The 15,708-nt window shown below is 39.4% G+C and overlaps 1 protein-coding gene across 2 annotated transcripts in view; it reads right to left on the bottom strand.

The window, feature by feature from the left end:
- Positions 1 to 364: 364 nt before the first annotated feature.
- Ccdc81 (coiled-coil domain containing 81) overlaps positions 365 to 15,708 on the bottom strand; it is a 49,492-nt gene continuing 34,148 nt past the window's right edge. For both annotated transcript variants that reach the window (XM_074066040.1, XM_074066030.1), the window contains 2 exons: positions 2,241 to 2,366; positions 365 to 679 (listed from right to left, as the gene is read on the bottom strand). In XM_074066040.1, the coding sequence (XP_073922141.1) occupies positions 538 to 679; positions 2,241 to 2,366 (268 nt within the window). In that variant the 3' untranslated portion in view covers positions 365 to 537. The remainder of the gene's footprint in view (positions 680 to 2,240; positions 2,367 to 15,708) is intronic.

Consider the following 15,708-nt stretch of genomic DNA (forward strand, 5'->3'; position numbering starts at 1 on the left):
ACCCTAACAAAGCCCAGAGTATCATCAATTAGAAAACCTGGGCTACAACACTCTGACCCCTGAGATGACTAGCCTAACCTACCTGAGTGATGTCCATACATACACAGTCTTCTGGAAAAGTCTAGGATTGGGGGAGAGGTCAAAATTACCATTATGAATTATCATAGAAAATATTTATTATGACAGTATTCATTAGAGATGAAATTTCTCACATAAAGTCACAGAGGGCATGGCAGAGCCACACCTCAAGAGCCAGCACGAAGCTGGGTCTTACCCCCACCCCTATGGTAATGGGTTCCAGCCTCAGGGCCACCCAGGCATCTTCAATGCCATCAGAGACAAGGTTGGGAAATAGATAGGAGTGAGAGGAAGGCAGGAGGGGACAATCTGCTGACATGAATTTAATAAGTGGTCAAAACACCACACCCGAAAAATACTTTTTTCCTCCGAGGTACAAATATACAGTGTTTCAATCACTCCAAACATGTGAAAGGTATAAAAGCATCTCTCAGGAAATGCAAGCTCAAACTGTGACTTCTACACGAGCAACCCAGAGCCCTGCATGAGCTTGTTCAGGGGCCACACATTGCTCTTGCCCACGTTGGAGGTGCGCCTCTGGCACTGCAGGCAGCGCCCATACTTCTCACACTGGTCCAAGAGGAACAGCTTGTTGGAGGCCCTGAGGAGAGAAGAGCAAAAGCAGTGGTCAGGAGGTTTCCCCAAGTCCCTAGAAGGAGTGGTGGTATAAAAGAAAAACCACACCTGGTTGCTGCTTCCAAGACACTTACAACCCCCTGCTGTCTCTCCCTGCTACCTGCTGCTCACCCCATATTTTGGCAGCCCCTGCTTCCAAATCTCTTTTCCACTAAATCAAGCATCATGAGTTGGTACCTTCACAGCAGTCTGACTCTATCATCCTGTCTAGCCACACTCACACAACACCTGAGAACACTCGAGGCCCAAGGTCACACAGCCAACTAAGGTGTTTGCTATTTTGCCAAGTGGATACACCACTACTTCCTCTCCCAGGACAGCATTTAAGAGGGAAATCAGGCCATTAAGCAGCAGATTAACAGTTTAACACCTGCCAAGAGCTAAGAGTAGGCCCGCAAAGGAAAGCCTTAGAAGTTCAGAGCCTCTGGCAGTTCAGGGCAGGAGAGAAAGTGGAGACAAAAGGACAAAGGTGGCTGGAAGCAGAGAAGAAGAGTTATCAGGAGCTGACTTTCCACTAGGTTATGCAAGCCACTCCTTGGTGTGCTGCCCTGCCCTTCAACATTTCTGCATGGGAGGAATTCTGTAAAAAAAAAAAGCATCAAGGACAGCCTTAGGCTGGAGGCATGGCTCAAGTGGTAGAGCCTCGCAAGCACAAGACCCTTAATTCAACCCCAGTAACACACGCACGCACACGCACACGCACACACACTCACGGACATACCTGGAAGTGGGTAAGGAAGACCTACCTGGCTCGCCTTGGTAATGTTAGCTTGTGCTAACTGTACACATATGAACCTCATTTTTGCTTTTGCTTGTTTTCATTTTAAATCAGCCACTTTCTTCTTGTTACCTGATGTGTTAGTCCCTGTGTAGAACATGGCCTAGATTCTCAGGTATCAGATCTACTCTGCCATGTCCCTGGAGAAAATTTGTTAGCTTGACACTCAAAATTATTTCCTGTCCTGTATATTTTATTATCATGTTGACCAAGCATTCTTCCTAAATCGAAATAAAATCTCTCTAGAATTAATCTTGTTGCCTTTACTTGCTTTCCCACAATCTTGAGAAAATAGCATGAACTCTCCAACTCCCCTTTCCCTTCTCCTGTAGACCAAACAACCCCACTTTTCCATTGAAACCCAGTTATAAAATGTGAGTTCCACCCATTAGAAAGACAGGTGGAAAGTGCCTTACAAGAAAATCTAAAAGAAAAAGAGTTACACATCAATATTTGTCAAGAAAAAAAATTAGCCATGATAAGAATTGGTTGATAATTGGCCATTTAAACTGTTATTTTGGTGTGCTCAGATTTGATTTGTTTTTTTGTTTTTTATTGGTACTAGGATTGGAACTCAGGGCCTACACCTTGAGCCACTCCACCATCCCTTTTATGCGAAGGGTTTTTTGAGATAGGGTCTGGAGAACAATTTTGGAACCCATCTGTCCTCCCAGGTTAGAGGAAAGGGAACAAGAGCTGGGGGGATTTCCTTGCAAACAAAGAACTTGCGATTTCATGGTGATTTCACCTCTCAAATGCCTTTTCCTCCAGGTCCCGCTGCTTCTTCATGGCAGCACTGTGTTCCCAGTCCTCCTGCAGGCACTGGTTGATTCTGTTCACTCGCTCCAGCTCGGCCTTTCTGTCTGCCAAGTGCCTGGAGAGAAAAGAACAGCCTGGCTCCATTCATAATTCTTGGAAGGGTGTGCACCAACCCTGAGGGCCACATTCTTTTTATGTGAAATTAAACAGACAACCTTCTGGTTTTGTTCCCTATTCTTTGAAAAATATTAAAAGTCATGAATGGACACAGTAAACACATGCTGAAACTCCTAGCCATTAAATAATTTATGGATCTAGAACCTTTCATCTTTAATCCTGATTTAAATTAGCAGGATTGAAACCTTTTGCCAATTTACAACTTCAGCCTTTAAACCTATGAATTTCCTTTGATACTAATTTAACTCATCTGAAGAATTATCCCAAAAAGAATTCCAATACCGTGTGTTTCTTTCCCTTTATTCCAATCTCTCGGCCGTCAGTAATGAGCCTACTGGTTGACACAGGCTTTTTTCTTTTCTTTTTTCTTTTCTTTTTTTTGGAGACAAGGTCTTGCTATAAGCACAGCCTGACCTGCCTCAAGATCTTCCTGCCTCAGCTTCCTGAGTGCTGGAATTACAAGCACACACCACCACACCCAGCTACTATAGGCATTTTACAAGACAAAGCAGTTAGGCATACTAAATGAAAGTTTAAAAAGGAGGAAAGAAAGAAAAGGATACCTGGGGAAGTTCCTAACTGCAGGATATATTTCCAAGTACGATAAATGTCTCCTTATTTCTGGGGCTGTGTTTCCATCACTGGTGTCCAGAGGCACTGTCACTGCTGTCGTGAATCCCCATAAACCTTGGTCAAATTATTTAGATGTGTCTATTTCTTGACAAAATGAAACTTTAACCTTCAGTTCTTATTAAAGTCTAGGAACTTCAGAAAAGTGACCATTGACTCAGCCTGTTCTAAAGGTCTTTAGGTTAAGGTGGCAATAGCCACTAGGTGTCAGGATCCTCCAATAAAATCACTACTGTCCTCTGCTGGTTCACTCTCCTTAATCAACAGAGCCACCTTTTCATCTAACAAGCATTGATTCAACAGCTATTGTGTTGATTAAGTGATAAAATGTACAGAAATTGCCAATGCCCATCATATAATCGGAACTCACTACTGAGGTTTTTATTTTTTTCATAAGCTTTTTCTTTTCATAGTTTTTAAAATTGTGATTTAAAAAAAATTACCGTCTTAACCAGTTGTAAGTGTACAGTTATTTGGTGTTAGGTATTGTCACATTGGTTTCTTTTTTCTTATTTTATTCATATGTGCATACAATGTTTGGGTCATTTCTCCCACCTTCCCCACCACTCCCTTAACCCCCCCACCTCCTCCCTTACCCTCCCAACCCTCCCTACCAGGCAGAAACTATTTTGCTCTTATCTCTAATTTTCTTGAAGAGGGACTATAAGCAGTAATAGGAAGGACCAAGGGTTTTTGCTAATTGAGATAAGGATAGCTATACAGGGAGTTGATTCACATTGATTTCCTGTGCATGTGTGTTACCTTCTAAGTTAATTCTTCTCGAACAAACCTTTTCTCTAGTTCCTGGTCCCCTTCTCCTATTGGCCTCAGTTGCTTTAAAGTATCTGCTTTAGTTTCTCTACTTTGAGGGCAACAAATGCTATCTAGTTTTTTAGGTGTCTTACCTATCCTCACCCCTCCCTTGTGTGCTCTCGCTTTAGCATGTGATCAAGTCCAATCCCCTTATTGTGTTTACCCTTGATCTAGTGTCCCCATATGAGGGAGAACATACGATTTTGGGTCTTTTGGGCCAGGCTAACCCTGCTCAGAATGAGGTTCTCCAGCTCCATCCATTTACCTGCAAATGATAACATTTCATTCTTCTTCATGGCTGCATAAAATTCCATTGTGTATAAATACCACATTTTCTTAATCCATTCATCAGTAGTGGTGCATCTTGGCTGTTTCCATAACTTGGCTATTGTGAATAGTGCTGCAATAAACATGGGTGTGCAGGTGCCTCTAGAGTAACCTGAGTCACATTCTTTTGGGTATATCCCCAAGAGTGGTATTGATGGATCATATGGTAGATCAATGTTTAGATTTTTAAGAAGCATTCAAATATTTTTTCAGAGTGGTAGTACTAGTTTACATTCCCACCAACAGTGTAAGAGGGTTCGTTTATCCCCAACATCCTCGCCAACACCTGTTGCTAGTGGTGTTGCTAATGATGGCTATTATAACGGGGGGGTGAGATGGAATCTTAGTATGGTTTTAATTTGCATTTCCTTTATTGCTAGGGACGGTGAGCATTTTTTCATGTGTTTTTTGGCCATTTGAATTTCTTCTTTTGAGAAAGTTCTGTTTAGTTCACTTGCCCATTTCTTTATTGGTTCATTAGTTTTGGGAGAATTTAGTTTTTTGAGTTCCCTATATATTCTGGTTATCAGTCCTTTGTCTGATGTGTAGATGGCAAATTTTTTTTTGCCATCTCTGTGGGTGTTCTCTTCAGTTTAGAGACCATTTCTTTTGGTGAGCAGAAGCTTTTTAGTTTTATGAAGTCCCATTTATCTATGCTATCTCTTAGTTGCTGAGCTGCCTGGGTTCCATTGAGAAAGTTCTTCCCTATACCTACTAATTCCAGAGTAGTTCCTAATCTTTCCTGTACAAACTTTAGAGTTTGGGGTCTGATATTAAGATCCTTGATCCATTTTGAGTTAATATTGGTATAGGGTGATAAACATGGATCTAGCTTCAGTTTTTTGCAGACCGCTAACCAGTTTTCCCAGCAGTTTTTGTTGAAGAGGCTGTCTTTTCTCCATCATATATTTTTAGCACCTTTGTCAAAGACAAGTTGCTTATAGTTGTGTTGCTTCATATCTGGGTCCTCTATTCTGTTCCACTGGTTTCATGTCTGTTTTTGTGCCAGTACCATGCTGTTTTTATTGCTATTGCTTTGTAATATAGTTTGAAGTCAGGAATCATGATACCTCCTGCATTGTTCTTTTTACTGAGTATTGCCTTGGCTATTCGTAGCCTCTTGTGTTTCCATATAAATTTAACGGTAGATTTTTCAATCTCTTTGATGAATGTCATTGGGATTTTGATGGGAATTGCATTAAACATGTAGATTGCTTTGGGGAGTACAGACATTTTTACTATGTTGATTCTACCAATCCATGAGCATGGGAGATCTCTCCACTTTCTATAGTCTTCCTCAATGTCTTTCTCCAGAAGTTTACAGCTATTCTTGTAGAGGTCGTTCACATCCTTTGTTAAGTTTACACCTAGGTATTTGGGGATTTTTTGAGGCTATTGTAAATGGAATTGTTTTCATATATTCTTGCTCAGTTTGTTCATTACTAGTGTATAGAAATGCTAATGATTTTTCTATGTTGATTTTATATCCTGCTATCTTGCTATAGCTGTTGATGGTGTCTAGGAGCTTTTGAGTAGAGGTTTTTGGGTCTTTAAGGTATAGGATCATATCATCTGCAAATAGGGATATTTTGACAGTTTCTTTACCTACGTATATTCCTTTTATTCCTTCTTCTTGCCTAATTGCTCTGGCTAGGAATTCCAGTACTATGTTGAATAGGAGTGGAGATAGTGGGCATCCTTGTCTAGTTCCTGATTTTAGAGGGAATGGTTTCAGTTTTTCTCCGTTAAGTATAATGCTGGCTGTAGGTTTGTCATGTATAGCTTTTATAATGTTGAGGAACTTTCCTTCTATTCCTAGTTTTCTTAGAGCTTTTATCATGAAATGATGTTGGATCTTATCAAAGGCTTTTTCTGAATCTATTGAGATGATCAAGTGGTTTTTGTCTTTGCTTCTGTTAATGTGGTTTATTACATTTATTGATTTTTGTATGTTGAACCACCCCTGCATCCCTGGGATGAAGCCTGCTTGGTCATGGTGAATGATCTTTTTGATATGTTGTTGAATTCGTTCACCATAATTTTATTGAGAATTTTTGCATCAGTGTTCATTAAGGAGATTGGCCTATAGTTCTCCTATTTGGAGGTGTCTTTGCCTGGTTTTGGGATAAGTGTAATATTGGCTTCATAAAATGTGTTTGGCAGTTTTCCTTCCCTTTCTATTTCATGGAACAGTTTAAGGAGGGTTGGTATCAGTTCTTCTTTAAAGGTCTGATAGAATTCAGCAGAGAATCCATCAGGTCCTGGACTTTTCTTCTTTTGGAGACTCTTGATTGCTGCTTCAATTTCATTTTGTGTTATAGATCTGTTTAGGTGATTAATTTCCTCTTGGCTCGGTTTTGGATGATCATAAGTATCTAGAAATCTGTCCATTTCTTTAAGATTTTTGAATTTATTTGAATATAGGTTGTCAAAGTAGTCTCTGATGATTTCCTAGACTTCCATGGTGTTTGTTGTTATCTCCCCTTTTGCATTCCTGATTCTACTAATTTGGGTTTTTTCTCTCCTCATTTTAGTCAGGTTTGCCTGAGGTCTATCAATCTTGTTTATTTTTTCAAGAACCAATTTTTTGTTTCATTAATTCTTTGTATGGTTTTTTTGGTTTCTATTTCATTGATTTCAGCTCTTATTTTTATTATTTCTCTCCTTTTATTTGTTTTGGGATTTGCTTGTTCTTGTTTTTCTAGGAGTTTGCGATGTATCATTAGGTCATTGATTTGGGATCTCTCAGTCTTTTTAACATATGCAGTCATGGTTATAAACTTTCCTCTCAGGACTGCCTTTGCTGTGTCCCATAGGTTCTGATAGGTTGTGTTTTCATTTTCATTGACTTCCAGGAACTTTTTAATGTCCTCTTTTATTTCATCAATGGCCCATTGTTCATTAAGCAATGAGTTATTCAGTTTCCTGCTGTTTGCATGTTTCTTTTTTGTCTTTATTTTTGTTGTTGAGTTCTAGTTTTATTGCATTGTGATCACATAGAGTGCATGGTATAATTTCTATTTTCTTATATTTGCTGAGGCTTGCTTTGTGCCCTAGGATGTCATCTATTTTGGAGAAGGTTCCATGGGCTGCTGAGAAGAATGTATATTGTGTAGAAGTTGGATGGAATGTTCTGTAGACATCAACTAGGTCCATTTGATCTATGGTATATTTTAGATCTAGGATTTCTTTTTTGATTTTTTTTTTTGGATGACCTATCTATTGATGATAATGGGGTGTTAAAGTCTCCCATGAACATTGCGTTAGAGTTAATATATGGTTTTAGGTCCTTCAAGGTATGTTTGATGAAATTGGGTACGTTGACATTGGGTACATATAGGTTAATAATTGTTATTTCCTTTTGGTCTATTTCCCCTTTTTATTAGTACGGAATGTCCTTCTTTATCACATTTGATCAATGTAGGTTTGAAGTCTACTTTTTTAGAGATAAGTATTGCTACTCCTGCCTGTTTTGGGGGGCCATTGGCTTGGTAAATCTTCTTCCAGCCTCTCATCCTAAGCCTATGCTTATTTCTGTTGGTGAGATGGGTCTCCTGTAAGCAACAAATTGTTGGATCTTCCTTTTTAATCCATTTCATCAAATGGTGCCTTTTGATGGGGGAATTAAGTCCACTGACATTGTTAGTACTGATAGGTGTGTGGTGATTCCTGTCATTTAGTTGTCTTAGTTGCTTGAAGGTTTGATTGTGTGTACCTAAATCAATGTTACTCTCTATTTTCTTGCTTTTTCTTTTCCTGTAGTTTGGTGCTGCCTGCCCTTTCATGGTTATGTTGGGTTTCACTTTCTGTGTGCAGAATCCCTTGAAGAATCTTTTGTAGTCGTGGCTTTGTGGTCACATATTGTTTTAGTTTCTGCTTATCATGGAAGACTTTTATTGCTCCATCTATTTTGAATGATAGTTTTGCTGGGTAGAGTATCCTGGGGTTGAAGTTATTTTCATTCAGTGCCTGGAAGATCTCATCCCACGCTCTTCTTGCTTTTAATGTTTCTGTTGAGAAGTCTGCTGTGATTTTGATGGGTTTACCTTTGTATGTTACTTGTTTTTTCTCTCTTACAGCCTTCAATATTCTTTCTCGAGTCTCTGTACTTGTTGTTTTAATGATGATATGTCGTGGGGTAGTTCTATTTTGGTCATGTCTGTTTGGTGTTCTGGAGGCCTCGTACACCTGTATGGGCATCGTTTTCTCTAGATTTGGGATTTTTTCTATTATTATTTTGTTGAATATATTACACATTCCCTTTGCTTGCACCTCTTCTCCTTCCTCAATGCCCATGATTCTCAGGTTTGGTCTTTTGATGGAGTCAGTGAGTTCTTGCATTTTCTTTCACTGGTCTTGAGTTGTTTAACTAATAGTTCTTTGGTTTTTCTTTTAATTACCATTTCATCTTTGAGTTCTGAGATTCTGTCTTCCGTTTGTTCTAGTCTGCTGGATTGGCCTTCTGTTTTGTTTTGCATTTCTGTTTCGTTCTTTTTTCCGAGGTTTTCCTTATCCTGAGTCTCTTCCTCTTTAATATTTAATTTTCATCCTGAGTTCATTTACCTCTTTATTAATCATGTTCTTTGTTTCACTTTGGTGTTTATTCAGTGCTTCTATGGTTTATTTTATTTCTTCTTGTGCTTTCTGAAATTCTCTATTTTTGTTGTCTTGGAATTTCTTGAGTGTCTCCTGTACATTTTGGTTGACCCTATCCAGTATCATCTCTATAAAATTCTCATTGATTACTTGCAGGATTTCTTCTTTCAGATTGTTCTTGTGGGCTTCATTGGGTTCTTTGGCATAGTTTATCTTCGTTTTGTTGGAGTCTGGATCTGAGTATCTGTTTTCTTCATTTCCCTCTGGTTCCTGTACTAATTTATTGCTGGGGGGAAATGGTTTCCCTCTTTTTTCTGTCTTCCCATCATTGCCCTTGCTATTGTTACTGCTCCTGTACTGTGTGCAATTAAGTATTTTCTAGCTTGTAATAATAACAACAGTGATATCTAGAATGATTGGGTGAGAGGAGAGGGAAAGCAAAGGTAAAGAAAAAGGGGAAAAACAAACAAACAAGTAAAAAAACAAACAAACAACAAAAAAAACAGTGTCAAAGAAACAAACAGGGAGAGATAGTGTACTAATCAACAGTAAGCTAAACAGGCATTAGAGAGACAGAGGATAAAAAAAAATCCCCAAGTTCAGTAAGTCTTTCAGCATGCAATTGTAGTTCAGTCATTGTCTCATCAAAGGAAGAGAAAAGGAAAAAAGAAAAAAAAAGGGTCTGGAGACAGTTCTGTGAACATCTATCTGAGGCTGCAGCTCACCTGCCCACTACTGTCAGCCTGCTGTTGCTGGAGACTCTATTTATGCACATCTCAGGAGTGAGCTTAACACTCACCTAGCCCCACAGGCTTTATTTATTTAGAGTTCTCCTGGGCATGACCGCCACTGTTACAAGGTGTCCCCTTTCCAAGCACACTGGGGGAGATGGCGCTACACCTGCCTTCTCCAGCCATCTTGTTTATTTACAGTTCATGTGGGAAGTGTCCCTTCCCACATCTCCAGTGGAGCTTTCCTCACACAACCACTTTTACAAGCTTTCCCGGTCCAAGGTTGCTGGGTGGGGGCCACCACTCCTGCCTTCTCAGGCCAGCTTGTTTATTTAAAGTTCTGTGAGGGATTCCACCCCCACTTTGGCGCTCAGGGCACCCCGCCCTCTTTGCTACATGTCTTTTTTTGTTGTTGTTTATTATTCAGTTTGGTTTTTTTCTCTTTTTTCCCTGGGTGGGGACAGTCTGTCCAGGAAGCTATGCTGATGTGGCCCAGGGTTGTTTGTGGGAGTACCACGTGCCGCTTTGCTCACCTGGTGGTCTGCGTCTCTCAAGCTGGTAGAAGCTGGTGTCTGGCTGCATGGAGCTCTCCTGGTTTCTCCGTTTAATGTGGAGTGGGGATGCTATGCATGGGCTGGAGGTGTGGAGGAGTTGGAGTTTTGCCTCTTCTCAGTGGTTTTCCTGTAGGGTGTATCTCCAGCATCTCTCCAAGATTTTACTTTAGGAACACGCTTTCTGCTTCCTCCCTCTAGTCACTATCTTAGAATCTCCTAGTCACATTGTTTTACAACCAATCTGCAGAATTCTTTTATAGTTTACAAAACTGAAAGTGCATACCCCCTGAAGAACTCATGTGTTCCATCTTCTCCAGCCCCTGGCAACACCATTCTTCTTTCTGCTTCCATGAATTTGATTTTTCTAGATGTCTCATGTAAGTGGAGCCATACAATACTTGTTTTGTGACTGTATTATTTTACTTAGCATAAAGTTCTCAAAATTCATGTATGTTGTAGCATGCATCAGAATTTATGCCTTCTGGGTAAGTATGTGAAAGATCTTCAAGTAGTACCTTAAAGAGATAGCTGCACACTCATGTTCACAGAAACTCTATTCGCAAAGCCAATAGATAGAAGCAACCCACATGTCTATCTCAAGATAAATAAACAAAATATGACATATACATACAATGAAATATTTTCCAGCCATCAGGATGAAATTCTGTCATTTGTGGCAATGTAGATGGAACTGGAGGACATTATATAAAGTGAAATAAACCAACACAGAAATAAAAACACTCTGTGTTCTCACTCACTTGTGGAAGCTTTAAAAAGAAAATCCATCACTAGATTTGCTACAGAGTGACAAGGGAGGAACAGAGAGAGGTTCGATAACATATGCCAAAATACAAATGGAAGGAATTAGTTCTGGTTAACTACAGTCTATAAAAATGTATGGTATGTTTCAAAATAGCTAGGAGAATCTAAAGTTTTCCAGTGCATATAAGTGATAAATGTTTGAGGAAACAGAAATGTTTATTACATTTGTTGATTGTTGATCACACATTATATACATGTCTTGAATTATTGCATCCTATAACTATTAGATATCCATTTAAAAGTTTTTTCAAAATAATGATTACTGCAGAATTGTTATAATAGCAAAATATCTGGAAGCCAATTGAATGGTCATCAATAGTACAAAAGCTAAATTATACTACACTCATATTATACATATTATGTTGCTTTTAAAGAATTATTTGGTATATATGTACTGGCATGAATATAAATTAATGACATATTAGTAGGTTTCAGAAAGGTTAGGTTACAGCATAATGCATAAGACTTCATAGACTTCATTTACAAAAATGGAAGGAGAATATACATGTCACGTGGTTTGAATGTATTTATAAAGAATAGCAAAAACGTGGAAAGCTACATATTTACCTTAACATTGACCACCTGAAAGAGGAGATTGATCTTTTCAAATATTTTCATTACTCTCCACCAAATGACTTATTTCAATGAACGTAAATTGTGCTTTTTAACAAAAGTGGAAATGTTTAAAGGGCAAAAAAATGAAGCAAGTATAATTAGTTAATAGGCCTGTTTGGATCACACTGACTAAATGATTCCCTTCATTTGCTACTGGGGGACCTAAGATCACACCTTGAGATGGGCCAGAGAAGGGCCAGGGAGTAGGAGAAAATAAAAGAAGAGAATCTACTATAGGATATATGGTACATATCCTATAGATTATAGGATAATTTATGACCAGTAAAGGATATAGAAACAAAAAAACAAGGATCTGTCCCACACAGAAAAAGGGATGCAAAACCAGAGCTCCAACAAGAAAGACAACTTGGATAACAGTTGGTAGTCTTGAGCATTCCATGTGCTCTCGTGTACATAGAGGCATCACTACATTTTCAGAGGGAGGCTAGGAGGGGCAAGTGTGATTATCCTCATTTTCACATGAAGAAAAGACAGCTCACCCAGAGCTGGCCCATGCCTATAATCCTAGCTACTTGGAAGGCTGAGATCAGGAGGATTACAGTTCAAGCCCAGCCCAGTAGTTTGCAAGACCCCATTTCCAAAATAACCAGAGCAAAATGGACTGGAGGTGTGGCTTATGCAGCAGAGCTCCTGTTTTGCAAGCATGAAGCCCTGAGTTCAAACCCCAGCCCCATCAAATAAATAAATAATAAAAATGCAATAAATAAAATAAAACGTGAGAAGGACATCTTCCTCTTAGGCATATTTAGAATTTCAAAACTCAACAGTAAGAAATAACTCAATTTTTAAAAAATATAATAAGCACTGCTGAGAAAGGTGGTTCAATATTAAGAGCACTTGCCTAGTATGTACAATGCCCTGGGTTGGATCCCCAAAACTGTGAAGAAAAAAAAGAACAAAAGATTTGAACAGATGCTTCAGGATGCAACCTAAGAAGATGCAGAAATGCCAAATAGGCACGTAAAAATGATTCTGAACATCATAAGTCATTAGAGAAGTTAAATGAAAATTTCAATTAAAAGCAAATTAACCACACTAAGATTCCACCTCACCCCTGTTAGAATAGCCATCATTGAAAACACCAACAACAACAGGTGTTGGCGAGGATGTGGGGAAAAAGGAACCCTTGTACACTGCTGGTGGGAATGTAAGCTAGTGCAACCACTCTGGAAAAATATTTGGAGACTTGTTAAAAATCTAAACACAGACCTGCCATATGATCCAGCAATCCCACTCCTGGGAATATACTGAAAGGAATGCGACACAGGTTACTCCAGAGGCACCTACACACCCATGTTTATTGCAGTACTATTTACAATAGCCAAGTATGGAAACAACAAAGATGCCCCACTACTGATAAATGGATCAAGAAAATGTGGTACTTGTACACAATGGAATTTTACTCAACCATGAAGAAAAATGAAATCTTATCATTTGCAGGTAAATAGATGGAACTGGAGAATATCATTCTGAGCAAGGTCAGCCAAGCTCAGAAGACCAAAAATGGTATGTTCTCCCTCATATGCGGACTTTAAATCTAAGGCAAATGCAGCAATGTGGTTGGACTTGGATCACATGACAAGGGGAGAGCACATACGGGAGATACAGGAATAGGTAGAAAACCCAAAACATGAAAGTGTTTGATGTCCTCACTCCAGAGGAACTAATACAGAAACGACAGGTTATCATGAGCAGGGGATCAGGAACCAACATAAAGATCAGTTAGAGTTGAATCGACATGGGTTGTAACACATGGGTACATGAGAGCAATAGTAGGAATCTCTCTGTATAGCTATCCTTAACTCAACTAGCAAAACTGCTTTGTCTTCCTTTTTATGCTTGTGTCTTTTCTTCAACAAAATCAGTGATAAGGGCAGAACAGGACCTGCCTGGAACTGAGGGGGGAAGGGAGGGAAGGGTGTGGGGGGGGCAAAGGGTCAGGGAGGGGGGACTGGGTAGAGAAATGACCCAAACAATGTATGCACATGTGAAGAAATGAACAACAGCAAAAAAAAAAAAAAGCAAATTAAAGCATGAGTTACCACTACACACCTTTTCAAATAGCTAACAGTGAAATGACTGATCATATCAAGCGTTGGTGAAGATGGAGAGGTACTAAGACGTCATGTACTACTGGTTAAGAATGTGAAATAATATAACCACTTTGAAAACAGTGTGACACTTCTTTAAAAGTTAAACCTACTACCATATATGGGCCATGCCACTTCTAGGCATTTATTCAAGACAAAAAGAGCCTTATATCCATTCAAAGAATTATACACAAATGTTCAGAGTAGCTTTACTTATAATAGTCAAAACCCAGAAATATCCTAAATGGCCATCAACAGATGAATGAATGAACTAAGTATGGAATTTATGCAATGAAATATTATTCAGCAATAAAAAAAATAGAAACATTGCTACGCACAACAACTTGGGTGAATTTCAAAATAATGACTCAGATTGAAAGAAGCCAGACAAAAAGAATATATATTATATGGTTCCACTTATATAAAACCGTAGGAAATGAAAATTGACCTAAAATGATGGAAGGCAAGTCAGTGGTTGCTTGAGGATGAGGTCAGGAGCAGCAGAGGTGAAGGGAGAAATTACAACATGGCATAAGGAAACTCGACAGATGTGTACATTATCTTGATTGTGGTGATGGCTTCATGAGTGGATGCATACATATGTCACACTCATCAACATCACACTTTAAGTACATACAGTTTATTACATGCCAATTATCTCAATAAAGTTGATTTAAAAAAAAAAGTGGCCACACACAAGGGCTCAATCCCAGCTACTTGGGAGGCAAAAACTGGGAGGATTATGGTTTGAAGCCAGGCCCAGGAATAAAGTTAGCAAGACCCCATCTCAATCAATAAGCTGACTGTGGTGGTGTGTACCTGTGATCCTAGCTACACAGAAGGCACAGGTAGGAGCACCACAGTCCAGGTCAGCTCAGGAAAAAATATGAGACCCTACTTGAAAAATAATTACAGCAAAAAAAGGGGGGCTAGAGGCATGGCTCAGTGGTAGAGTGCCTGCCTAGCAAACATAAGATTCTGAGTTCAAACCCCAATACTGAAAAAAAAATCAGTAGAAAAGCTATGCCTTCCCTCTGGCGCATTTATGTGTTCACAAATCTTCTTAGGCTGTAACCATCTCTCCTCTCCACTGTCCAAAGAGAGGACAGTGCCTTTTAGGATTATTACAGTATAATCTTTTAATCTGGAAACAGCATATTTTGTGATTTCAAAACCATGGAATCTGCTGAAAATAAAACAGCATGCTCAGGGAGAAAACTAGAGTAAATTTTACAGACTCTCAGAATTATGGCACAGGAAGCAGAATCAAAGCCATGGGCATAACCCCATAGCATAGGCATTTCCAGTCACCTACGTCATGGATAGTGGGGCCCTGGCTCTTCACCACACCACACTTTGCCTGGCTGTTGATTCTCACCACCACTCTCCACAGAGTCTGGCCTTTTCTGTAACCTCTTTTATTTCCTCTTGAAAAGGCTTTTATGACCCTCTGCCCTCAGAAAAATGTTCAAAATTACTCTGTGTTCTATCCTGAGATCAGTAATAATTACCTGTGCGGAGTCATCTCTCAGGAGGACCACAGATAAGGACAGTCCCACCTACTTAAGTTACTATAATAGAGAAATATTATGCTGATTTATAACCCAGAAAAAGAATTGCCTCTCCCTCAGTTGCTCAACTTGTAACAGTAATCGCTACCCTTAACTGAACACTTACTCTGAGTCGTCACTACACTAAGTTACTTTCAAGAATTATTTAATTAACTCTCAACCATCTGGAGATAGATGCTTACATCATCCATAATTGATAAAGAAACCAACACCCTCAGAAGTATATAACCTACCCAATATCATACAACTGGTAAAGTGACAGAACCACACCAACCAATCAGAATGGACCCCAGAAGTGGTCTGGGGGCCCCAGATACTCATCCTTTAGGTGTAATAAGGTGGGGAGGGGAGATGGGGGTACCAGGGAGGGGTTGGGACATCCTGGGCAACAGAGGTGCACTTCTGGGTCTTGGAACAACAGTTACTGATTGGTGAATGTGAAAACATTTCAACAGTTTAGCAAATATACAGGCATACAAGTATACATTGTCCTGGAAGCATACGAGACTC

The sequence above is a fragment of the Castor canadensis genome, chromosome 1 (assembly GCF_047511655.1).
Source record: "Castor canadensis chromosome 1, mCasCan1.hap1v2, whole genome shotgun sequence".
NCBI classification, from domain to species: Eukaryota; Metazoa; Chordata; class Mammalia; order Rodentia; family Castoridae; genus Castor; species Castor canadensis.